This window comes from Anopheles marshallii, chromosome 2, assembly GCF_943734725.1.
Source record: "Anopheles marshallii chromosome 2, idAnoMarsDA_429_01, whole genome shotgun sequence".
In the NCBI taxonomy this organism is placed as follows: domain Eukaryota; kingdom Metazoa; phylum Arthropoda; class Insecta; order Diptera; family Culicidae; genus Anopheles; species Anopheles marshallii.
Window position 1 is genome coordinate 52,072,675 of NC_071326.1, and position 25,368 is coordinate 52,098,042.

The 25,368-nt window shown below is 42.7% G+C and overlaps 3 protein-coding genes and 1 non-coding gene across 4 annotated transcripts; all 4 read left to right on the forward strand.

Annotated features, from left to right (window-relative positions):
- Nucleotides 1–1,650: 1,650 nt before the first annotated feature.
- Nucleotides 1,651–5,979, forward strand: LOC128719420 (double-strand-break repair protein rad21 homolog). Its single transcript, XM_053813044.1, has 6 exons — nucleotides 1,651–1,908; nucleotides 1,977–2,264; nucleotides 3,858–4,011; nucleotides 4,087–5,501; nucleotides 5,587–5,751; nucleotides 5,854–5,979. Exons 1-6 carry the CDS (start codon nucleotides 1,651–1,653, stop codon nucleotides 5,977–5,979), a joined length of 2,406 nt encoding a protein of 801 aa, XP_053669019.1.
- Nucleotides 5,980–9,823: 3,844 nt separating this feature from the next.
- Trnag-gcc (transfer RNA glycine (anticodon GCC)) lies at nucleotides 9,824–9,894 on the forward strand. The gene has a single exon. It is a non-coding gene; the product is annotated as a tRNA-Gly (tRNA).
- Nucleotides 9,895–11,091: 1,197 nt separating this feature from the next.
- Nucleotides 11,092–15,012, forward strand: LOC128719370 (solute carrier family 46 member 3). Its single transcript, XM_053812994.1, has 6 exons — nucleotides 11,092–11,375; nucleotides 11,451–11,852; nucleotides 11,927–12,195; nucleotides 12,417–12,656; nucleotides 14,423–14,663; nucleotides 14,757–15,012. The coding sequence occupies exons 1-6, from the start codon at nucleotides 11,092–11,094 to the stop codon at nucleotides 15,010–15,012; spliced, it is 1,692 nt and encodes a 563-aa protein (XP_053668969.1).
- Nucleotides 15,013–16,244: 1,232 nt separating this feature from the next.
- On the forward strand, nucleotides 16,245–20,517 carry LOC128718121 (angiotensin-converting enzyme-like). Its single transcript, XM_053811795.1, is given in 4 exon segments — nucleotides 16,245–16,251; nucleotides 16,640–16,911; nucleotides 16,985–18,901; nucleotides 18,973–20,517. Coding segments are annotated over 4 exon segments (3,741 nt in total).
- Nucleotides 20,518–25,368: the final 4,851 nt, after the last annotated feature.

Consider the following 25,368-nt stretch of genomic DNA (forward strand, 5'->3'; position numbering starts at 1 on the left):
GAATTCCAATTGTAAAACAATGAAGAGAAATAACAGTGAAATAGATTGCAAATAGTAGAAGGAAACACAGCACAAAACGATTATACAATTTTAATGCACCCTTTTTTGAATGTCATGACAACATATGGCATAGAAAGGAATATGACATTGATTTATAATCCAACAAGTTTGAATAAAATCAAATACAATCTTTATCTGTCCGCACATAGTGGAGATAGTAATAAGCGGAAATGGAAATGGAGATCAACATGATACGTCTAGCAACGAATTGCACACGGAGCATTGGAGTAAGTAGAAGGTATACATAGATATACGATGTCGTTGGCCGTGGAGAGTGAATTGTTTGGGGCTTCACATCGTTAAACTGAAAAAACTCGAAGAAATCACAGACATATAGCAGAAGACACAGGAGAATCGTCGGACATAAAAATTTCCTTTATTATGTTGAAAGCTCATTGAGTTTGGAATTATAATTAAAGAAGCTATGATATACTCGTGTTCGCAGTTCCACTTTTGTTTCAGTCATGTAGATTCCCCAGTAAGGTAAAACGTAAAATCCATCGATTAAAACCGCATAGTTATATCATTTGTTGAGTCCAACTTGATCCAGTGAAACAAATAATAAAATAAAATATGTTTTAAACACGCACAATGTTCACTGTCTAACCGCTTTGTCCGAACGAGTGGTACAGTGTCGCCATCTGTAACGTTGACGCGTTGAAAGCATAACGCCTGTTACGTGTTGAAGATGTGTGCGTGACTACACAGTGATTTTCTCCACCGCGGCGCTAGTATCGGGAGAGAGAGAAATGTTGATGGCTTGCTGACGAAGAAATGCTTGCCGTGGGTGTTGTGTGCTCGAAAAAATCGAAAATCGTTCTGTAATATCCAGAAAAAACGTAAAAATAGGAGTTAAAACGGCTATTAAGGTGGTACAGTGCAACTGAGATGTGTTATTTGGGTGTAGAAAATTGCGAATGTTTCTAAATAATACATACATCGGCTGGTACCCCGCACGGAGGCGCCAATTGGCCTAATTAAGGTGTACCCGCAAGAAAGTGATCGTTGATCTAGCGAAGTTATCAGTTTTGGCGGAGATACTACCAAATGTGCTGAAAACGTGTACAATGTGGTGTACAGCAGACGATATTGTGTCAAAAGAAGTGATTAATAGGAGGCGTCATCGCCGCTAAGGAAAGTTGCTGGATGCTTCGAAGCTGCGGTTTTTTGTGCGATACATTGACGGACAGTAGTGTGCGTGTGGTGTTTGCTGTGTAACGGCTTCGTGTCGCTTATGAAAGCTATAGAGGTGTGTGTGTGAAATAAAATCCCCGTCTGAAGAGGTCCCGTTGTGTATGCGCCTCGCGCACGACATTGTAAAATGTCATCCTATTGAGGCAAAAACGAAAACAACCCTCAAGTAGTCGATAGTGGGCTGGTGGTTAGTTGCTTGCATAGTAGTTTGTTTACTTACCTTCCTGAAGGTGTTTCCCGCCAGAAAGGACCGATGTGGTCGGTGATGTTAAAAACTCATTTCATTTCGCATATTACGTTGTTAAGCGCTGGAAGAATTCGAACGGTACCGGTAGAACATCATTAAACCTCGCGGTATAGCGTTAGTGGCGGCACTGCGGTCATCAAATCAGCATCATGTTTTACGCACATATCGTGCTGGCTAAGAAGGGCCCATTGGCCCGGATTTGGTTAGCGGCTCATTGGGACAAGAAGATCACGAAGGCACACGTTTTTGAAACAAACATTGAGCAGAGCGTGGACGGCATCATGCAGCCGAAAGTAAAGTTGGCGCTGCGTACTTCCGGCCATCTACTGTTGGGAGTAGTGCGCATTTACGCCCGGAAAGCCAAATATCTGCTTGCCGATTGTAATGAAGCGTTCGTGAAGATAAAGGTTGGTAGATTTAGGTCATTGAATCTTGGTAAAACCTGATACATTACTAACGATACGTTTCGTTGTAGATGGCTTTCCGCCCAGGAATGGTGGATCTGCCTGAAGAGCATCGGGAAGCAGCTGTGAACGCGATTACGCTGCCGGAAGTGTTTCACGATTTCGATACGCCACTGCCGGAGTTGAATGACGTCGACATCGAAGCACATTTCTCCATAAATCAATCCCGTGCAGATGAGATTACGATGCGCGAAGACTATGGCACTCTCCCTTTAAACATACACGATGATGGTTTCGGTGATATGGGCTTTGATGATACGCCCGACATGGTTCGCGATCGTATGGACGATCAGATGGAGGTAGGTTAACATTAACTTTAATTCAACGTGCTGTATAGGTTACGGTCATAGTAAAGTATAAAACGGCATAAATAAGGATATTAAAAATACAACCTTTTCTAGTGCATTAAATTTTGTTCTCTAAATTAATCACGTTAATTTTTGTAGTGAAATTGCTGCAAGCTTGTAGATTCAGACATATAATGTACATTTTGTTCGGAAAGGCATACGGAATGATCAAGAAGTCTAAATACTTTAACACATTTCCCAATGTTATGGAGAATAATGAATCGTAGGTTTTTCATCCATATGCTCGCTTTTCTCGAGGATTTTTCTTTGTGTTTATATGCTAACAAAATGAAAACGAAATCTATGTTTGGCTTGGTTACAATGCTACAAACCGTTCATGCATCATTAGTTGACGACTGACATGATAACTATTAACGTAAACAAGAATAAGCCAATATAATGATAAATTTGTTTTAATTTGCTGCGTTGAATCCTTATTTTCCGGATGCATTTTGGCGTATGTTATTATTTTCGTTCTGTTGATTTTTGGCACACCGATCAATGAGTAACGGTCAGAAATGTGCGGTACAATAATACCTGCTCACCACCTTCTTCGGCTTGTGAAAGCACAATGCGACCCACACAAACGCATTTTTCGTGTTTTCTTTGCTATTCCGGTGGCATGCTTACCAGACCCCCGAACCGAACGGTGCACACCAGGATGAGCAACAGGATCGACGAAGGCACAGGCAGTGCATTGGCCCGGAATCAACCGAGACGGTCGATGCCGGGCAACATGAAATGCATTCAAGCCCGCCCGAGTCTCCTTCGCATGGTTCTCAGATTGGTGCTGGTGGTTGTGGCGGTTCAACCACTGCCTCGCAAAATGGTACTGAGGGCCGCTGGAACGATTATCTAGTAAGTAAGTCGTAATCTGTTCGATGCTGCTGCAACAGTATACTGTCGTAAAAAGATCCAAGAAAAGCCAAAGCAACATAAAGTAGTAAAACATCGTAAAATATAACAAGCCAACAACAAATTGATTTGACAAGATTATCGTTCGTTTCAAAGTTGTTAAAGCTTAGGTAATAATCGCTCTCATGGTTTTACTTGTGTGGTTGCACAGCTTTGATCGTGTTTCAGGTTTCTTGTTTAAGTGAAATATTACTATTGTCACTTTAAGTTTTCCAATAATTTTATTAACAGATTTATTTAAAATTATTATTTTTATGCTGCAATTAACTCAATTACGATTATTTTTAACATCAAGTCTAATTTCATAATCATGGCCGCTACACTGGATGGTTTGGTTGTACGTTACGAACAATCTACAATTAGATTTGCTACTGCTTACCCTCAACAGATATGAAGAAATATGTCCTGATGATGGTGATAACAATCAAGGAAGGATTTTGTTTAGTTTATGTCATCTTGTACACCAGTCAGATTTAATCATAAGCCGTATGATGTAGATTTATTATTAGGATTATTATAAATGCACTGCTATATTTCCATGTTTAAAATTGATCTAAAACAATGTTCGAACATGTTGATGTAAAAAATAAGAAAAGAACTAACGAGAATGAAATGTTTTTGTTTTTCTAGGATGATCTGTTCACAGACACCGTAACGCGCCCTCCAGATTTAGAACAGGATAAGGAACCATTGCCAGGAACTTCTCGATCTCTCTTAGATTCCATCGATCCGCACCATCCGCACGGAGACGATGATAACTTTGGTGATGAGGATTTTGGTGGTCGTAAGTTTCGTTGAACATCTGGGTTCTCTGGGTTCATGACATTTGTATAATTAACAAGTTCTTTTTTTCTTTTAGAACCTGCTGCTGGTTTGTTCGAAGGAGATATATTCGCAGATGCACCGCTCGCTCCAGAACCGGAACTTCCTACTGCCGTTACTCAACGGCGAGATGATTCCGATGATGACGATGACGACCATTTCGACATGGGCGGTGCACCATCACCAGCACCAAGCACAGACAATTCTCGGCCTCCCACACCCATAACGAGCAACGCATTGTTAGACGGTGAACCACAGCCCGGTACGAGTAAGGATACGGCAGGTTCACAGGGTCAGCAATTGCATCCAGAAACCGGTCTTCTTGTTGTCAGTAATCGTGATGATGGTGAAGAAGGCATGGGTTGTAATGATGGGCATCCAGATCAAACAACGCTACTCAATAACGAGGAAGAGAGTTTCGCCCTAGCGCCAGTCGATGCGACAGCCTTGAAAGGAACGACAAAATCGAAGCGGAAACGAAAGTTGATTGTTGATGAGGTGAAGAACATATCGGGGGAAGAGATGAAGAGCCAGCTCGCCAACACGTCTGATATTGTAACAACATTAGATTTGGCCCCGCCTACGAAGCGGTTAATGTATTGGAAAGAAACCGGCGGTGTTGAAAAACTCTTTGCTCTTCCCTCGCGTGACATTCCGGCACGATGCTTGTTTAAAAATTATCAGCGTCACCTTACCTCCCGATCGATTGGTATCGAAGACTTTGCGGTACTGGCTCCGTTAGACGTACTTGGTGTGGAATTACCGGTGGAACGTGCGGAATCTCCTGTCCCGGTTGTACCAACAAAGCGCGGTCGAAAGCGGAAACAGCAGCCGGAGGCGGCATCAACCCAGAGCTATTTAGAACAATCGGCGAGTGATCAGATGCGTAATGTTGCTGGTGAGATGGCACCTCCGACTCCGGCTTCAATAGAAATACGTGAGGATGGGTTGGGAGCGGATTCATCCTCGTTCATGCCACCTCCTGCGACCCCGGGTCTGAGTCAGTTGACCAGTCCAAACCATCAGAGTCATCTAATGCCGCCTACCCCAGGACTACCAACCATCCCGATGACTCCCGGGCAGCTTGATCATGGTGGTTTGACACCAGCAGGTCTGGGTCATGGTGGTGAGCTGACGCCGGTGGGACTTTCTCACGGGGGACTTACCCCGAGCGATCTGCATCACGGTGGTCTTACACCGGCGGGATTACAGCATGGTGATCTCGGCAGTGGCATGACTCCACACGGATTAGATCACGGTGGTATGACACCTCATCATGCTTCACTGGAAAATATTGATCAAATTCCAAACCTGCCCGCCGACCAAGTTTCGTCCATCCTTAATGAACCGGGAATGGAAGGATTTTCAAACATGGGATTCGATGGCAATACGTCGGAGGAAATAGCCAACGATTGGAATGGGGACTATGAGTTCCCGTCTTCGGTCGGTGCAGTAAGTAGAGATATTTTAAAACGTGGAACAGTATTCGTGCAAAAACCCATTTTACGTAATCGTTTTTATCTGTCAATTCCTATAGACGCATCCAAATGAGGAGCAGCAAGTCGACGAAACGATCGAACAGTTTGAGGAGCGTGTACTGAACAAACGAGCAGCACAAATGTTCCTCTCAGTGAAGTCTCGATTACTGAAGGCCGATCATATGATGCTGTCTGAAATGACGCATCGAAACAATAAGAAACAGGTGAGTTACACTGACGACATATGTGGACGATTTCGCCGGTATCGCAACAATGCGAATATTACTATTACTAACTAATATATACTTACGAATTGTTTGTTGCAGGCTGCTCAAAAGTTCTACTCGCTTCTAGTGTTGAAAAAGTTCAAGGCGTTGGAAATCTCGCAGAAACAACCGTACGCCGACATCATCGTCACGAGGGGCCCGATGTTCGATAATCCGAAGCTGTAAGCTGTAGGGGTTGCAAAATCTTGGCGTTGTTGCTCCGGTGACATAATTGTAAAGTAAATTTTATACAGTGTGCAAATGATAGGGACGAATGGGTCCAGCGTCAGGGCAACAAAGTACAGTGTACCTAGAATCGCATTTACATCCTTGTTGATAAGAGTCAACCTGTAATTGGCATACAGGGTTGAAGGTATAATGCGTAGTGTATAATGGAATATGTGTAGTTCACCAGCAAGTGTCTATCATTATGCTATCTTAACCCAGGATGTTTGGTTAATTTCTTAGGACCGCGTGCTTCCTTAGCCCTGGTGGCGGACACATTCAATAAGAATTAAAAAGTAGAATGCAATTGTTAAATTTATTTTATTTCGTAGATCGTACACTTCAAGTTAAGAGCATAGTGTTTGTCAGTTTTAATACTAGACCATTTTTTTTGTAGACGTTTCACTGCGGTCTAGGCATCTAAGAGTATGCATCCCGTACTGAAAACCGTCAAAGGAATGGGAAGTAAAGAGAAGGAATGTGACCTGAGTTTAGATTGTGAGCAACGGGGCAGGAGTATCTGCAGGATTCCTTTGTTGTATTGTCGCAAAAGACGTAGTAAATTTTATTTTATTGTAACTTTTAATGAACATATGTGTGTGTAATTAGTTGTGACAGATGGAAACGAACAAAATGAGGATAGATGGATTTAACTGCGGGAAGAGCTAAATGTTTTAAATTCTTAATCGTTTTGTATAGTACGCGTTCTTTTTCATCATTCTGATCTCATGGTTATAAATGGTGAATCAGCAAATGTCACTATCGATGTAGTGAGATGACAGAATACATACTAGCATCCTAGCCCGTTGTTTGTTTGCGTGTAAACATGTTGGTATTCAACAAATGGATCGGTAATGTCCGTCTGTACACAAAACCCACTTAAATGTAACGATTGATTTCTGTTTTTGTGTAACAATTCCAGCTTATGTACTGTAAAACAATGTATAGAGGTTTTGACAAATTGTTTCATGAATTATGCTGAACAATATGTAGCAAAGATTGTATAAAAGCCCAGTATATGATGTACCACAAATTAAAGTAGAACGATGGAATTATGTGGAACAAATCAAACCAAACGTTAGGACCGTGAACGCGGGTGTGGATAGATTGCATAGAATGTTGTGTAGCATTCTAGAATGCTACCCACCATTGACCGCAAGAACAAACCGATGCGTCGGACAACAGAAAATAACAAGAAGTTGATAAATAAAGGACACCTGATATGAAATACAAACGCGTCCCGTTTATGTGAGGCGAAAGAAAGGTAAAACTGTGTGTCGATACTGCGGAAGTATTCTGTACATCGGTTGATGTAAACGGTGTGCAAAGGTTTGGTACATGCACAGAGAGATGGCAGGTGTATAGTGAACAGTTTTGCATGTTTGGACACAAACCACGTCATTACTACTCCCGGATCGCTAACACACGTGTCTGTTGTCAATTGTGTGGGAGAAAATTTGATAGTAACGATTGTGCACAGTTTAGAACGTTCGTTAGCAAAGTTTTGGATGGGAGAGCTATCATCGAGCGATTCTACGCTGACACACCTGGCCCGTGGGATTTGTTGCTGCAGTTAGGCCGTTTCAGCGCGATAATGTAATAGCTGCAAATCCTATTGTCTACGCTTGATCGGTCGGGTACGTACGATTGTGATGGAGCAGGTGTAGCTGCGGCGCGCACATGATCGTAATGCTGATCGGGAGGCATCGGGTGGCAAGGTCTAGGTAGTGAGCTTAAATTATGTGATAACAAACCCGCTGGAATAGGAGCAAGCTAAAACAAACGCTTCGTGCAAACTCGTGCGTTTCCGTACACAGCGGCACGCATACACGTTTGCTATTCTGTAGGAACACACCAGAAACAGTGAAGCCACATGTTGCCAGCAAACAATTCTAGGGTATGAAGAGAGGCGTCTACTAAACGCTGCCGTTTGTGTATCAGCCTAATGGAGAGCGTATGTTAGTGTTCGTCGGCCTAGGAAGGGGTTAGCTAGTGTTTATGCTCCAGCAGAAGGTAGCGTTCTGGTGACGTACGATGACAATAACGGTCACGACAACGGTGATGATAGTTGGGTCGCAACTGAAACCTTCCCGTGCTGCATTCGTTACTGGGTGGAAGTGTGCGAGTGTTGTGTTTTTTTATCATTCACCGTAGCGGGTCAGTTTTTCCAATTGATAAATTCTCTAATGCGACAATCTGCTCCGGTAGTTGCTGCATGAATTTAGTCGTATTATGACAGTGGCATCGTGCGGTAATAAGTGATCGCGTTACGCTCCTTTGCAAACAGGCGGAAAAAGATCTTAATAACAGCTGTTTGTGTAGTAACATCCGTAAGGGAAAATTTTGAAAAGGACGAACATGATCGTTACAGATTCTGAATTGTGAATAGTTGCAATTCATTGCATTACATGTTAAGTTCTGCGAAACGTACTATTGCTGTATACTAAAGGCTAGGAAGAATAATACAAAATAGTGTAGAAGAAATATTTAGCTTCTCCCGACTAATTAGTTCTATTCAAATCGAGCGCGGCTGTGAACCTGAAGCAACCTGAACAAGAAACAGTGAAACGTAGTAAGTAAAGTGGCAATTGGTGGCGTGCTCCATCGGACTAAGCGATTAGGGTAATTCAATTTTGCTACAAAGTGGGAAATTGTCGCGAAATACGTGTGGTCGTTAGGTCGGAAGCTTCACAAGATCGCTCGGAATAGTATGCATATAGGAGGAGAAGTACCATCGTTCGATCGTTTTATCGACGATCGATCATCACCCCCTTCCGTTCTGCAAAATGTGACCAAGCGACTGATGGTAGTCACATTCATGCAGTTCATGCCCATCCACCGGAAGTGACCATCCATTTCTGACCGACATGCCGACAGGAAACAGAGCTGAACGGCGAACTGCTGCGGCACGTGATGCTTTGATTGATATAATAGCTTTGAAATGAATGCGACAAAAAGACAAATCCAAATTAGCTCTATTTGAATATTTCGACAATTGGGTCGTAAAAAGAAGCCATGCCGCCTCTACTCTGCCGCCTACAAATCTTGTTTGGCGCGACGTTATGCGGTTTGTTGTGAGTTTGAGAAAAACGATGACAAATTGAGATGATTACAAATCGTTTGTTTTGGTAATAATGTGCAATAGAATTTATGTCGCATGATTTCGTCCATTGCCGGAGCTTTATTGTCGAATGCGAGAAGCTCCATTGTATTCTGTTTGCATTTGAATCGTGATTTTTTAATGTAGTTATTAACGTGAGCTTTTTTGGGTACGTTTGCCTGCTTATTCAACTCACCAACAATATGCAAAGATGCTATTTAATGATTGTTCAATGTACACAATGTCTCCGTTAAGTACGTCAACGTGGCTTATTTTGTAGAACTTTGTCTACTGCGAAGCATTTTCACACGTTATCCATGAGGAGTGGAGGAAAACTCGACAAGTGCAGCGCTTAATGTTGACATTAACTATTGACACACATGCCATTCTTTGCTAATATGCATCCCGCCATCAATTGCGTCTATTGTTAGTTAACAGCTCTTTTATGATCGAACAAATGTATTTTTCACTTGTCACTGGCCAACCATAAGCATTAATTATCTATTTTAGAGATCATTACATCTTCATGTGCCAGTAAAAGAAATAGTTTTACTCATTAACGAACTAGGAGGAGTAAAGATGTGATTTATTTTTGCGGAGGATTGGATTTTCAGAGCTGTTTTCGGTTATTCAGAAAGAATGTAATTCGACCGTGTGTTAAGTAAACCACAATCCGGTGCTTATGAGAACGCGGAAAGGCAGACAGCATCGGTGGTTCAGTGGTAGAATGCTCGCCTGCCACGCGGGCGGCCCGGGTTCGATTCCCGGCCGATGCAACAAGTGGGGGTGGATAAAATATATAGACTCCACAAAAAGACTATTTTGTGATCCTTTCTCCATTAAAATCCAAATACAGTCCAATTAACTTTCACCCAAATAAATAAAAACATATGTCACAAAATACACGATTTTGGTTAACAACTTCAGCAGTATCATTTTAGGAAAATTGGTTATCTTTTTTGGCTACTAACCTTACTACAATATAATGATTTGTTCTTTATATTTTTTTAAAGATGTATGTGTTGGGTTGATTCCCAATGTTGTAGTTTGAATAATCTGAAATAATAATGCATAATAAATTCGGTCTTAAAAACATAGTAAAACAAAATAAAATGGCTGTGACAATGTTATATTTTGTATGTTAAATAAATTACATTTTTTTATATACTTATTCCGTGCCAGCTATATTACTGCTAATGAACATAATAAATTAATTTAAATCATCACGTCTTAAAAAAATAAACTACACCGTTAATAGTACATAATGTAGCATAGATAAAGGATAATCTAAAGAATTGCATACTCTTTGTGGTTTATCATTAGTTTATTAAATACCCTGTAAGAATATAATTGTTACATCTCCATTGATAAAAAACAACAAAAAATGATGTAAATTTGGTGTTGCATGTTAGGCAAAAAAAAAGCTTTAATAATGGAACAAAACATGTCGTGGGAAACTAAAATGTCACCGGTCGATATCCAAATGCACAGATAAAAAACACCCCACCTTAGTAGAACGCAACACAAATAGTAGCAAGCAAAGTCAGTAACAGGTGATGATTGCGATTTATCAGCCGAGAAGCTTACCTCGGCCACGGACGTGAACGTGACTAAAATTGCATTCTTCTGTGTGTGGTTCGATCTATATCTGGGTAATGCTTCACCGTGAAGGACAATGCAACGAAAGGACGGAGATGATCGCTGTATGTACATAAACGAGCCACCGAGGGGCTTTGCAGGTGTAATAATTGTGCACAGCATTGTGCGATCATTGATGAAGCGCGACGAATTTTCTGTGTCAAGTTCTGCTCGGTTGAATGTCAAATGAGATTTTCTATTCCTGATCAAGCGAGCCTTCATATTGATCTGCGGGTTTGGCTGATAACTTTTGTGTTTTGCAACGTGGTAAATCAACTACTGCATTTCTGCATGTGTGCAGGCGCACTTTTATTTTGCAGGGATTCCGAGACAGAATGAGAGATCTGCAGCCCCAACATGGCATCGAGAAAGTCACGGAGAAACACGATGAGCTGAAAGCGAAAGAGAAGTCTAGTCCGTCCTCGTTGCGCGGCAAGTATCTCTACTTCAAACGCAACATAACCGTCGAGCCCATGCTGGCATGCTACATAATGCCCAGTGTGTTGGCCGGACTAGCCACCCAGAATCTCAACCTGGAAAAGGCTTGCCGAGTAAACCTAGCCTATGGTGACGAGATTTGCGATGCCCTGACGCGGCGTGATACAGCAAATTACACGCAGTAAGTACCGTGGACTGGGATGCTGGTAAATCCTAACGTAACCGATCATGACCACGTGCTATTCATCGACTACAGCGAGGAAGAGATGGTACAGCACCTGGTGGCACGAATGGCTGGCTGGAAGACGGTGCTACAGAGTGCGCTACCCTGCCTGTTAATACTGTTCTGGGGTTCATGGAGCGATCGTCATGGGCGGCGGAAGCCCTGCATGTTGATACCGATCATTGGCGAATTTATGACCGCGATCGGGTTGATTCTGTGCACGTACTTCGAATCGGTTCCGATGGAGGTGGCCGGCATAACGGAGGCCCTGTTTCCGGCACTAACGGGTGGTTGGTTCACGATGTTCATGGGCGTCTTCAGCTACATTGCCGACGTGACCACGACCGAAGAGCGAACATTGCGTATAGGAATAGTGAACCTGTGTTTTTCCTTGGGCGTCCCTATTGGGATGGCCTTCAGTGGGATCCTTTTAAAGTGAGTCACAGTGACGAACCACCCAATAGCAGTATCAGCACAACCTGAAGCTTGTTTGCACTTCCCGTTCACAGACAAATCGGATTCTACGGCGTGTTTTCTATTTCCGCCACACTCTACCTGGTCGCATTCTTTTATGGTGTGTTCGTGGTAAAAGAGGTGGACATTGTGAACGAAAAGCAACGACTGCGTGCGAAGGAAAAGGGACTCCTGGCCGACTTCTTTGACCGCGAGCACGTGCTGGAGACATTCCGGGTGGCGTTTAAAATTGGTGAACGGCAGCGTCGTCTGCGTGTGATCATGCTGATGATAGTGGTTATGGTCGTGATTGGTCCACTGCACGGTAAGTACGGAGCGAACGAACGAACGCGCCAGTGGCCATTCATCACGGAAGCAAGAAATTAGTCTTGATTAGGCAACAAGCATCTCGGAGAGGATAAACCGGGCCTCTTTGGCTGTAACTTTGAGAGTTCAAGGTCTGACGAACGGATAATACTATGTCTATGCGGTCTATGTCTATACTAGAAACGCTAGAATAACTACTAACGCAACTTCTCTTTGCAGGAGAGATGGCGGTAATTTATCTATTCACACGCTACCGGTTCAACTGGAGTGAGGTAGAATTTAGTTTCTTCTCCACGTACGGCATGCTGACTGGGCTGATTGGGACGATCTTCTCCGTTGGTGTATTTTCGCATTTGCTCAAAATAGACGACGCATTGATTGGCGTTATGTCATGTATGTCGAAGATATTGTCAAGCTTTGTGTATGCATTTGCGGTCACCACCTGGCAGCTATATCTAGGTAAGTGAAAACTAGAGCCACAACAGCGCGAACCAAAAGCAATGCTAGGTGAAACTGTTTCAAACGTGTGGTATGCATGTGCTATATGGAAACGGAACAAATGTTTTAAGAATAATTACGCCACGCCACACATCATGCTGATATGAAAGGATTGTATTCCTCAAATAATTTAAAATAAACCCATTCCATTTCAGGGGTACGAAATCTTAATCCAAATGGCTTGACGTTTTGTAGTCCTTCTAGAAATGATCCGAGATGGGATGGGCTACGACATTATGTTCATTCGGCCATCTTTAGTATTCGAGAGATCTGAAGAAGAAAACAATTTTTTTTTCATACACCATTTCACCTTATCCCATGGTATACTCGGCCAAATTTAATCAATTTAGAGTAAGTTAAATAACAAACTTTCAAATTTTTAGATTATTGTTTAGAAAACAGCCCGAGTCGTACTCGGGCTGCTGTTTTCCTTGTCTTATTGTACATGTCATGCCATGTCATTGTCATGCCATGCGCGCTGTAATGATGTCGCTTGCAACGTTCATGTATGTGACTATACAATAGTTTAAATGTTTTTTTAAAGAAGATATTAAATGCACTGTATGTTTAACCGTCAAGTCGTTACAGTATGCGTGTGTATGTCAATGTATTCACCCAATCTATAAAATCCATTAGAATACATCGTTTATCGTTTGAATATCTTGAATCGGCTGCCGATACAACCGTAGATACGAACAATATCCATTGCAATATAACCTTAATCTTAACAATTTAATTAAAAATCTTTTCTCTGATCTCCGAATTCTGATCCCGGATCCGATTCCGGCCAAAACCTCATTTTTCCCATCACTAATACAGGGTGCAACCGGGAGAAAGTGTGAAAATAATAAATTTTCCGCTCTAGGTTATGAATGTTTGTTTATTTCAATTATGATTTTCGCCGTATTATCCTCGAATCTAGGTTAACTTGTGTTAACTTGTGTCAATAATACCTCACTTTGACTAAAAATGGGTTTTAAACTAGACATTGTGGAGAGATTAGGATGCCATTTGAATTCTAGTTTATGTTTCAATCCAAAATCCAATTCAAATCCAAAGTTTAAGTTTTCGCAAGTGTCAATATGTCAATATGTATCCAACAAATCGAAAATGTCGCAATTATGATTAAAGACTGATTTTAAAATATCAAAATGTATATTGTGTGAGACAATGCGCTTCCCTGGATGAAGGACAACTTCTCCGGGAATTCAAACATAGTAACTCCAGTAAACATCAGGATGAAGCTCCATGGAGGCGTTTGTGCGAGCCCTAGCTTGAAAAATATCTCAACCTATTTGGTGGATCCTAAGGTCAATAAGGGATCCTAAGGATCCCTGATATTACGCACGTGACAGTGGATATTTATGGCGCAATTTGGAATGGTGTGTTCTAGCCTTACGCGAATCTGGCTTACCAAAATGTAGAAATCTCATGCAAAGTTGTAAAGTTGAAAACTATCTTATAATGATATATAAATCCGTAAACATTGATAATATTTCCACATGTGAGTCGTTAAGAATAATTTTCCTCTGTGCTATATATTTTCGTTTCTGGCACCATCCTGTAAGCTGCACTTAAAAATAATAATACTGTACAGCGCTATGGAAAAATATTAATAGCAATACAGTTGAGCTAGTATTAGTTGAGACAGTATTGAACACAGTATTAGTAATAGCGAGCGTTTGGTTAACCGGTATTGATGCACATTTAATAATTTCATCGCGTAGGTCCAATTGTCGAAATGCTCAACGGTACCTCCTTCATTTCGATGCGTTCGATCGCTTCGAAGCTCGTCGCAAGTGATGAACTAGGCAAGGTGAATTCGTTGTTCGGTGTGGCCGAAGCTTTGATGCCACTGGTGTACGCGCCCCTCTACACAACAGTCTACTCGCTGTCTATACATGTTTTGCCGGGAGCATTTTTCCTGCTAGGTGGCGCTCTCACCTCTCCGGCGGTAGTAATTTTTCTGTGAGTACAGCTCGCGCGAGCGCGAGAGAGCGATTGTTCTGCCGGGGTAAAGAGGTACTAATCATTCTGTATGGTGTTGGTGTTCTATTACAGATGGATGTACCGCGTGCACAGGCGTGAAGCTCGTGAACTTGCGGAAGAAAAGCGCGCCGAAGATAAGTATCGACAACTGGACGATAGCGGTGAGAGCAACGTATGTCGCACGATCGCAGCAGCACAAACGGAACGTAAGCAAACCATGCCCGATTATGGAACGGGAATCGCCAATGCTGCCTTTGAGGATGAGAACGTGGTCACAGGAAGGCAGGATAAACACACACTGACGACCGTGGACCAATCGAGACTGTGATATTCGCTGGATCAAATAAAGAAACAGATTTAGACGTAGTTTGCGTGTAAATACAATGAAAGATGTATGTACCAACCATTTGGTCTGTCGTGTGCAGTGCATTTTATTTATTGGGATCTCGGAGGCGAGTTTGACGACGATTTGAGATTGGAGTAGCAGCAAACACTGGCGTTAACAACAAGTGGTAAGCTTAAATTGATTGACCATCGGTATCCGGGCAATGTGATTCAGGTGCGTTTGGTGGGATGCGATGAATGCAACCGATTAGTATGCGATTAGTGACGGTACCTCGCAGAGTACGATTCAAGCGGTCACGGCTAGTTCAAGTAGTGGTATTAGCGCGTTGAAGATAACATATCACGATAAGCGATGCGTATTACAAAAAGGGAAGGAGTGATAAGCCCGGTAAAAGGGCTTGAATGTGCAAACGGGTAGTGGTAAACAAACGTGCGAGTGTGCGTGTTGCGCTGTGCGGGAGCGAATAATCCTCGCCGATCGTTTCAAGTACCAACTTAGCCGTGTGGATTCGCTCGTCGGAGTGGCAAAAAAAACGGCATTGTACGGACGGGTAACAACAACATATTAGATGCCTCGCATGGAAAGTTCTCCGACAGTTGATCGAGCAAAGTTGAGTCGAGAGGAGCGTACAACCAGGCGGTACCATTTAGGTGCGAATAGCTTCCGTGGTCAGTTCCCGGTCACCAGTCGCGGGCGTTGTCCGTTGCTACTGCTGCATGAAAGTGAAGCACGGCTAAATCGCCGAAATAATATGTGATTTTAATACCGAACAGTGTGTTAGCTACAGTGTGTCTCCATTACTGTGGTAACCATTACACAAGAGAAACGAAGTGTCGAAACGCATTCGCATACCGACGGTCGCTGGTCGGGCAACCAGTGCGCATTCCGATCAATTGTTCGCCTGTACCATATTGGGTAGACAACCGTCCCGGAAAAATGAAGGTGAGTGTGTGGCGTTGAAAGAAAGGGAAATAAGCACCGATCGATGAAGCTTTCGTGACTGGAATATCTCGAGCGAGGTGCTCTTTTACCTTCACCAGGGCACGTGGGATGGACCGTGTCCACTTGATCGATTTCTGCGAAATCATTGATGTTAAGAGGGAGCCACTTTGTTGCAAATCGGGAAGATGAGTGATGTTCTCATCCATGACCTTCACATCTCCCAGCATCTCGAATGACGTAAATTTACGGTATAGATTTTCAAATTCTAACCCATGAACAGTACGCAGCGGTTTAAAAGTTTGGCCTGAAAGAGACATCAAAAAACACCGTCGGTTTGTAATTATAACTATACAGCAGCAGATAAATGTGGTACAACTGTGATGGCTATAAAAGACATGCCAAATAAGCATTTATCATCACTGTAAAATTGCTTGCCATTATCTAATCGGCCATTTTGGCAGCTTGAAGTCGTACCGTTCAGTTAGTACTCTGTACCAAGCTCAACCAGGTATATGTTCCATTGGTATTACCACTGTAACGAAACTGTAACCTCAATATTTGTGCAACTACCACGTGACGGTTACACAAAGCGGGTTTTGCGTTTTAAGTTGGTAAACACTGATATTAGTATAATTGCTGCTGTAAAGTTATTTATCAGGGGTTAAAGATATTGAAAGGGTGGTTTTATTTCCCTTCCTCTCACGGGTTGTTGTTTATTTTTAGGTATTTGCCTGGCTTCTTTTTCTGTGCGGATGGTATGTGGGAGCATCCCAATCCCTACCCCAAACGGTAGTGCAGCGCGATGAATTAACCGAAGAGCAGATGGCAACCGTCTTGGAGCAGTACGATCTGGACGTTCGATATCATTGTAATAACAATGCAATTGCGGATTGGAATGTGGCCACCGATACGGAGAATGAGCATCATCAGGAAGTACAGGTAGGTGCGAACTAGATCAGTGCAGAAGGAATGATCGAAACGGAAATAATATACGTATCATTCTCCAACACAGAATAACGCGTCCCTGGCGTTCGCAAAGTTTCGAAATGAATACTACGAACAGTATTTTAAAAATGCCAATGTGGAAAGCTATCAGAACGAAAAGATTCGAAAGCAGTTGAAGCTGTTGAAAGACCTTGAGACGGCCGCTCTTCCGTCGGAAAAACTGGCCTCGTTAAATCGTGTGCTGCGAAAAATGGATACGGCCTATCAGCTCGCCGAGGTATGCCCGTACACGAACCAAAAGTGTGGTCCCACCGATCCGAAATGGACACTCGACCCCGAGCTGGAGAAGGTGTTGGCTGAGTCGAGCGATTACGACGAGCTGGAGTACGTGTGGCGTCGATGGCGCGAAGAGTCTGGCAAAAAGATGCGATCGGATTACCAGGACTATGTGCAACTGGTGAATGAGGCAGCCCGATTGAATGGATACGAAGATTATGGGGCCTTGTGGCGTTCCCGGTACGACGATTCGAAGCTTCGGGAAACGCTCGAACGGCTCTGGAGCGAGGTGGAGCCACTTTACGATGAATTGCACAGTTATGTACGGTACCGATTGTTCGAGTTGTATGGCGATCGAATGGATAAGGGAAACCCCATGATCCCGGCGCATCTTCTGGGCAACATGTGGGCTCAATCGTGGACTAATGTGTACGAACGTTTGAAACCGTTTCCAAATGCAAGCTTGGTCGATGTGACGGCGAAAATGAAAGAACTGAGCTACAATGCGACCAAGATGTTCGAGATGTCGGACGAATTTTATCGCAGTCTGGGATTGCCTAGCAGTGCGATGAGCTACGGTCCGAAGGCGGTAATTGAAAAACCACCGCAGAAGATCGTTTGCCATGCGTCGGCGTGGGATTTCTGTGATGGGGAAGATTTTCGCATAAAAATGTGCACGAACGTGAACATGGAGGACTTTGTGACGGTTCACCACGAGATGGGACACATCATGTACTATATACTGTACAAGGACCAACCGTATCTGTTTCGTACCGGTGCCACGCCCGCCTTTCACGAAGCAGTCGGCGATACCATTGCCCTGTCGGTGGCCACACCGAATCACCTGCGAAAGGTAGGTTTGTTGGATGACTATGCAGACAGTCAAGCGGACAATGTAAATGCGCTGTTTGAGATGGCCCTGGAACGGGTGGCTTTCCTGCCGTTCGGTTTCTTGATCGACATGTGGCGCTGGGATGTGTTCAGTGGTGCAGTGAACGAGACGGAATGGAACGAACACTGGTGGAAATTGCGCGAGAAGTACCAAAAGGTGTATGCTCCGGTGCAGCGCTCGGAAGATGATTTCGACCCGGGAGCAAAGTATCACATACCGGCCAGCTCTCAATACATAGCCTACTTTTTGGCGCACATTCTGGAGTTTCAGTTCTATCGTGGACTGTGTATCGAAGCGGGTCAGTATGATCCCGCGCAAAAATCCTCCCAACCACTCCACAAATGTGATTTTTACAACAGCAAAGCGGCCGGAGATAAGCTACGTGAAGGGCTATCCCTTGGCTATAGTGAAGACTGGCAGGATGCACTTGAGAAGCTAACTGGAGAACGAGAGATTAGTGGCAAAGCGCTGTTGGAGTACTTCGAACCCCTGTATCAGTTTCTCAAGGAAGAAAATCGAAAATTCAAAGCGGCAGAAATGGAGGACATTGTTGAGCAATACAGTGAACAATACTCGATGGCGTGCAATAAACAAGTGAAGGCACAATTTGCTACCCAGGTAGACGTAGGCAATCCACAGCTGCAGCAACAACTGACAGAAGTTCTGGCCGAAAACACAAAATTCGTGCTAGACAACTACAATCGCTACTTTGCTGATGTCAACCCACAGCAGTTTCCGAACGCTTCGTTAAGCCGTCAACTTCAATTTTTGTCTCAAATATCGATCAACAAACTATCCACCCAAGATATTGCCAAGGTCAGTATAGAGTTGGTACATTTTGTAACGATGAACGAACTAAACAACAACTTTAAATTATCTTTCCGCAGCTACAAAACGCCCTGGGTAGAATGCAAAACACTTACAGCAGTGCAACGATTTGTCCGTACAGTAATCAAGCGTGTACGGCTGGGAAACTATCGCTGGATCCCGAGTTGTACGAAATAATGGCCAAGTCTGCGAATTATGACGAGTTGGAATACGTCTGGCAGGAATGGCGGCTTAACACGGGTCGCAAAATGAAACGTGACTATGGGGATTACGTGGAGCTTATGAATCGGGCCGCTCACCTTGGAGGATACGAGGATATGGGCGCATTGTGGAGATCCTCATTCGAGCAGGAAGATTTTGTCGAAGGTATGAAGCGTCTTTGGGAAGAACTGAAGCCGTTTTACTCCGAGCTACATAAGTACGTACACCGCAAACTGAAGGCGATTTACGGCGACCGAATGAAACATGACGATGGCAACATCCCGGCGCATCTACTCGGTAACATGTGGGGCCAGTCGTGGGTGAACTTGTACGACCGCACAAAACCCTTCGCCAATACGGTGGATCTGGACATAACAGAAGCCCTGAAAGCGAAGAACTATACCACTCGGCGACTGTTTGAAATTGCGAACGAGTTCTACGTGGGACTCGGGCTGCCCGATAACAGCATGAGCTATGACACTGAGCGCGGAGCAATGATAGAGAAGCCGACGGATGGGCGTGTGGTGACGTGCCATGCATCCGCGTGGGACTTTTGCGATCGGCAGGATTTCCGCATCAAAATGTGCACGCGCATGAACATGGAAGACTTTGTGACGATTCATCATGAGATGGGTCACATTAACTATTACATCCTGTACAAGGAACAACCGGTGACGTTGCGCAGCGGTGCCAATCCGGGCTTCCATGAGGCTGTCGGTGACACGATATCCCTGTCCGTGGCTACACCGAAGCACTTTGAAAAGATTGGCTTGCTGCAGGGTTACAACGATACGTACGAGGAGAACATCAACGCACTCTATCAAAAGGCTCTAGATCGAGTAGCTTTCCTTCCGTTTGGGCTGCTGATCGACATGTGGCGTTGGGAGATTTTCGCTGGTGATCTAGAGTATTCACGGTGGAACGAACGTTGGTGGGAGCTTCGGGAAGAGTATCAGAAAATTTCTCCTCCAATCGCGCGCGACAGCAATGATTTCGACCCGGGCGCAAAGTACCACATTCCTTACGACAGTCAGTACGTGTCGTACTTCATAGCACACATCCTAGATCTGCAACTTCACAAGGCGCTCTGTACGGCGGCGAACGAGTACACCCCGCAGGATCCGTCCAAACCATTGCACAAATGCGACATCGATGGATCACGTGCGGCTGGTGATCTGTTGCGCGCGGGACTTTCGCTTGGCCGATCGGTGCATTGGTCGGAAGCATTGAAAGCCATGACGGGGGAAACGGAACTGCGGACGGATGCACTGCTCGAATACTACAAACCACTGTACGAGTATTTGAAGGAAGAAAATGCCAAAGGAGGAAACGGTCGTATAGCATCCGCATCGGTCAGCCTGATCTTGGCGGCATGTGTGTTGTTTCTGTGGAAATTGAATTAGGAAGGTTAATCTGTTTGTGGACAAAGTGTTTTGTTGTTGAGCTTTGTTTTAGTAGATTTTTTTTCATCTGTAAATTGCCGTTTCAGCTTACTAATTGTGAAAGGGAAGTTGATTGGTAAAAATATACTTTCTTATCGCGGGTGCGATAAGTCTCGGTGCCAACGCCCGAGAAAGGCGCGACGCAAATGCAGTACGCTGAAACGATCGTGTATTGTGCTGGTCAGTGAACGCCAATTGATAGTTAACGATGTTAAATTACTGGAAACAGCACGGTGGGGAGGAGTTTATTTGCGTTCGTGCGGAACATTGTTGTTGTTACGTTTTGCTGAAAGTTGGAAGGGACGTACTGTGAAAAATTGCTACCAAGGAGAGAATATACAATTAAACGGACTGATATGAGTGAATAAAAGTAGAGCATAAAGCTTAAGAAATGGGTTGTGTGAAACACAGGCAGTGCTGAAATTGTTGTGGATTAAACACATTGATCAAACGTGCCGATCAAAGGGGCGCAATTTTGTAAATAAAGAATTGCCTACACTATCGCAAATTACCTCTTGTAGTAGAGATGTATTTTTTATCCGAAACTACAAGCCACATAACATCGAATCAGATTGGTTCGACACTGTTTGCCAAACGTTGACGATTGACGAAACATGGCGGGAATATAACACTAGCACGTGCTTAATGGCGATCTCTCTCCCATGTGTTCTCTCTCGATTTTTCTTGCAAAGCAGAGAGTAGCGTGGAAAGAGAAACGTGTGTGTTTTTCACGTCAAACGGTTCTCAGTAGTTGAAGGAAAATCGTACCACTGGGAATGAAGGGAGATCCCTGCGAGGGTGTATGTTGTCACGAACGAAAAGTGTCTGTTCGACGAGAGCTGTAATCATCGCCATGATTGATGGCTGTGGTTAATTTGTGAAATAACGTCTGTTTCCGATCAATCGAACAATTAAAATCGACACTAGCTTAAGTTCGACACATTTGCTGCGGGATGCGGGGAGTGCGAATCAATTGGATTAATTAACGTTGTTTGGGTTAACGTTGTATTTTCAGGGGCGCTTCCATTAGCAGCGACGCAAGTTAGACACAAAATTATATCTAAAACACAAAAAAAACATCTCCATAGCTCTTAATACTACTCGATAAATTACTGGAGTTGCTTGATACTAGTTTGTAGCATGCTAGTTCTTTATATAAATAATCTTAGTGTTAATTTATACATTACAAAAGTAGAGTTAAAACGCTTTGATTCGCGCTAAACGATTGATATATCATTTTTTTATTTCATATTTCGATATTTCACCTAGAAATAAACATATTTTAAGATTCAATGAAGTTTTTCTTTGTGTAAGTACATTCTAATTGTTTCGTTGTAGCTAAATTCCTCCCTTATCTACCATCGCAAACCGAGCACTAATTACTGAACGTTTGTTTGTTCGTTCGTTTGTTCAATTACCAATTTTTCTTGCGACACGCACCCAATGGCCCAGGCTCGTGCGTTTACGAAAACCAGCTGGGAAATTCACGAAGAGGAAACGATACTATCTCTAGCACGGCATTCTCATGAGTTGTCGCAAAGAATCTCCCGAACGAAAACGTTCCTATAAAACGGCAGCACTCAGCGTCTGTGCCCGTCAGTCGTGTCCGTGTCGTGCGTGTAAAGGAGTTTATCGTCGGTTTTGTTCGCAGCTCCAACGTTGACCACAATGGTAGCGAAACCATGACAGTGTAAGATGCGTCTTTTAGAGGTTCGCAAATGTATGTGCATCGTGTGTGTTTGGTGCCTTTCGTTAGCTCAACAAGCGATTGTGATTGAATGTTGGATCGTACCAGGAGACGTATGTTTGAAGGTCATGGTGACAGAGGAAATTTGACAACCGATGCGGCATAACATTGAGTGCGGGTGGCGCCAACAGTTGATAGTATGTTAATTTAGCGTGAACCTAGATGTATGGTCCAGCTAAGATCGTCCGATAATGTGCGGCGTGTAGTTCAAAGTAGGGGAAAACTTAGCAGTGCCTAGAAATGATGGAAATTCGGTTGGCCACAGATGGTGCGAAACGGTTAAGCATTATGATTGACACCGATAATGAAACAGCCAGTGAAACTCGTTTCTCTATTGGTGGTTGTTGTTTGCTAAAGCAGCTACAGTTTGTTGGTCGTTCGGTCGTTGCTGTTTGCTGCCAATCATGCCGGGCGCGTATGTTGGCCAACCCCCGAGGTTGTGGGATGGACATAAAAATATGAATCGATTTGCTTTTACGACTGGTGCAGAAAAATGTGATTCGCATTTTCGTACGGTTGATTACCGTCGACGGACAGCCGATGAATGATGAATGACTTTCTGTAATGTTATTTTTTAGACGTTTTGTATTTATTTTTGCTTTACGACAAAAGTCTTTTCTGTTATCTGTTTGATAACATAATTTTAAGTTTGTTTGAAACAAGTTCAGGATACGAGATAACACAGTTTCTGCTGAAGAAGTTCGTAATTTTCGTATATTTGGTTCTAGAGTTATGAAACATAACATGGTTTTGACAGTAGAGTGTGTGCTCGTACGCTTCATTCGCCAATGTTTGGAGAAATTAAATTGTTCCTTCGAATCCCTTTTACGATGAATCATTAACGAGTTAAAGCGTATGTATGCGTTCAACTTCACGTAAAAGGATTTCCTTCCTTTGTTTGAGCCGAGCGTAACACTACCAGTAGAAGCTTTAGATTAAAGAAATTGGCGGTCGTAATTGAGTAACGTTCGTTTTCAGATCACTAATTAAATACCACACGCTGTTAAAATAGAAAACAACATCGCAACTTTAACACCGGGTTCCTTTTTGCTCTTAATATGCTGTTGGAAACTGGCAAAGAGAGCATTACAATTGAATTATTTCGCAATTGGAACATATTGATCTTGCATCCTGTGATCTTCCTGTGATGATCTTGATTCCTGTGAGTATTTGTAGCATTATTTTCAAGAAGTGACCAAAAGTTTAAATTGATTCGAAATTATTAGAGAATGTTTCGATTCAATATTCCTACAAATTACTGTGAATTAATACGATTTGCCTTTCTTATTTATTGTCAAACATCATCTAGAAAAATCGAAAACAAACAATCAATTGATGCTGACAGTCCTTTTTAAGGTTAAGGTACATAATTTTGTATTATTCACCTCAAACATCAGATTGTTCCATAGCATGACAGTAAAACGTCTCCCGAGGACATAAAATCGTCAAAAGTTTTGACAATACACTTTGGGATGTTGTGGCGTTTCAGGATAAAATTAGTAAATTGACAAAAGAAGAACGTGTCAACCGAAAAACGTAATAGGAAATGTGCCGGAGAACTCACAGGACCGGTTTGTGATTTGGTGCTAGCGGTGGTTTGGGACTCTATATCATTTTATTAACTTTCGCTTTAAGTTTTCTTGTCCTTGAAAGAACTGCCGGCCCGTAGGTAAAGACGATTTATTGTGTATGTAAAAAAAAGTTTGAAATGTGTAAAAGTTTTACCAATGTTTTCTAAGAAAAAAATACGGTACGCGGCACGTGTGGGAAATTATAACATGTAATATGCTCTCACCAATTAAAGAGCGTGATAATGTGTTTACGGTTTTGAACTTCATGCCAAAAAGACCTGGCATCCCAAAAGTTGAGGGCAATAAAATAAAATGTCCTTTGATTAAAACACTGGAACTGGCAGAGCTGCGTATCCGACCGCGTGTTCTCGCAGCCCAATCCAGTGCGGAGTATGTGGACAGTGAGGAAGATGTCCAGCAGGACAATCGGTCCCAGCAGTTTTTGGTACCATATGACAATAGGCAAGAGTATGAAGAAATATAGTGTGGTAGGATGTTGTATAAAAATATGATTAAGTAGATTTCACAAGTTACATTAAACATTACATTTAAAAAAACATGAGAGATTTAAAAAAAATACTAAACGATAGTATTTGAAGATAATTTTAAATGTACTACTAAGAATTTTTAAAACATTGAGCTAATTTCAAAATGCAAATAAGACAATCATTTTTGTGTTTTTTAAATTTTCCTACATTTGTTTGTATATAAAAGACGCCATCTAACAAAACAATTGAATCAGAACTCAAGAATCTCATGAGATGAGGTGATGTTTGTAGCAAGAAGTTTGTAGCGCGGGTGTTCCACATAACTGATTTTAAATCCTTCATCTCCAACTGCTTATTGAAGGGCCTATAAAATCAGATCACGTAAAAACGATTTGTTTCAAGTGTACAGGGTAAGGATGATTACAAACCCAAATCGGGGTAGGTAAATAGACGATTTGCCTGACACATAAAACTCAGTTGATACTATTGACGCCGCTCGGCTGCACTGCAAATGGTACACCAAGTGCTGACAGCATTGGTTGTCGTAATGCCCTTGAATTCCTTGTGAAGAAGCAACCGGTGGCAATTGTTTTTGTTGGGGTTTTACATACTGAGTGCCTGTATCATTACCATCACGGTAAAATTGACGTGAATGGTACCAAGTGAGCAGTGCAAACATTGTATGCCCGCTCATGAAGAAATGGAGTAAGTTCCATAGAGAATGTCGAAATAAATACTCCTGAGATTTCGTTTGTTGCACATCGAGAAAAATTGCTGATGATTTGCTAATTATGTTCTCTTTTTGGCAGAAACGATTCTAGTTCCACGAAACCTATCGTGGCTGCAAGGAAAGGGTGAATAGCATAATTAGAGGATACATTTCGCATCTTAAGCATTCAACAAAATTCCTATCAGCAATTTGGAAAAAAAGAATATGCCGTTAAACTAACAATCGAGTCGGGATAATTATTAAAAATATTGGTTTAAAAATAAAAATATGTTTTTC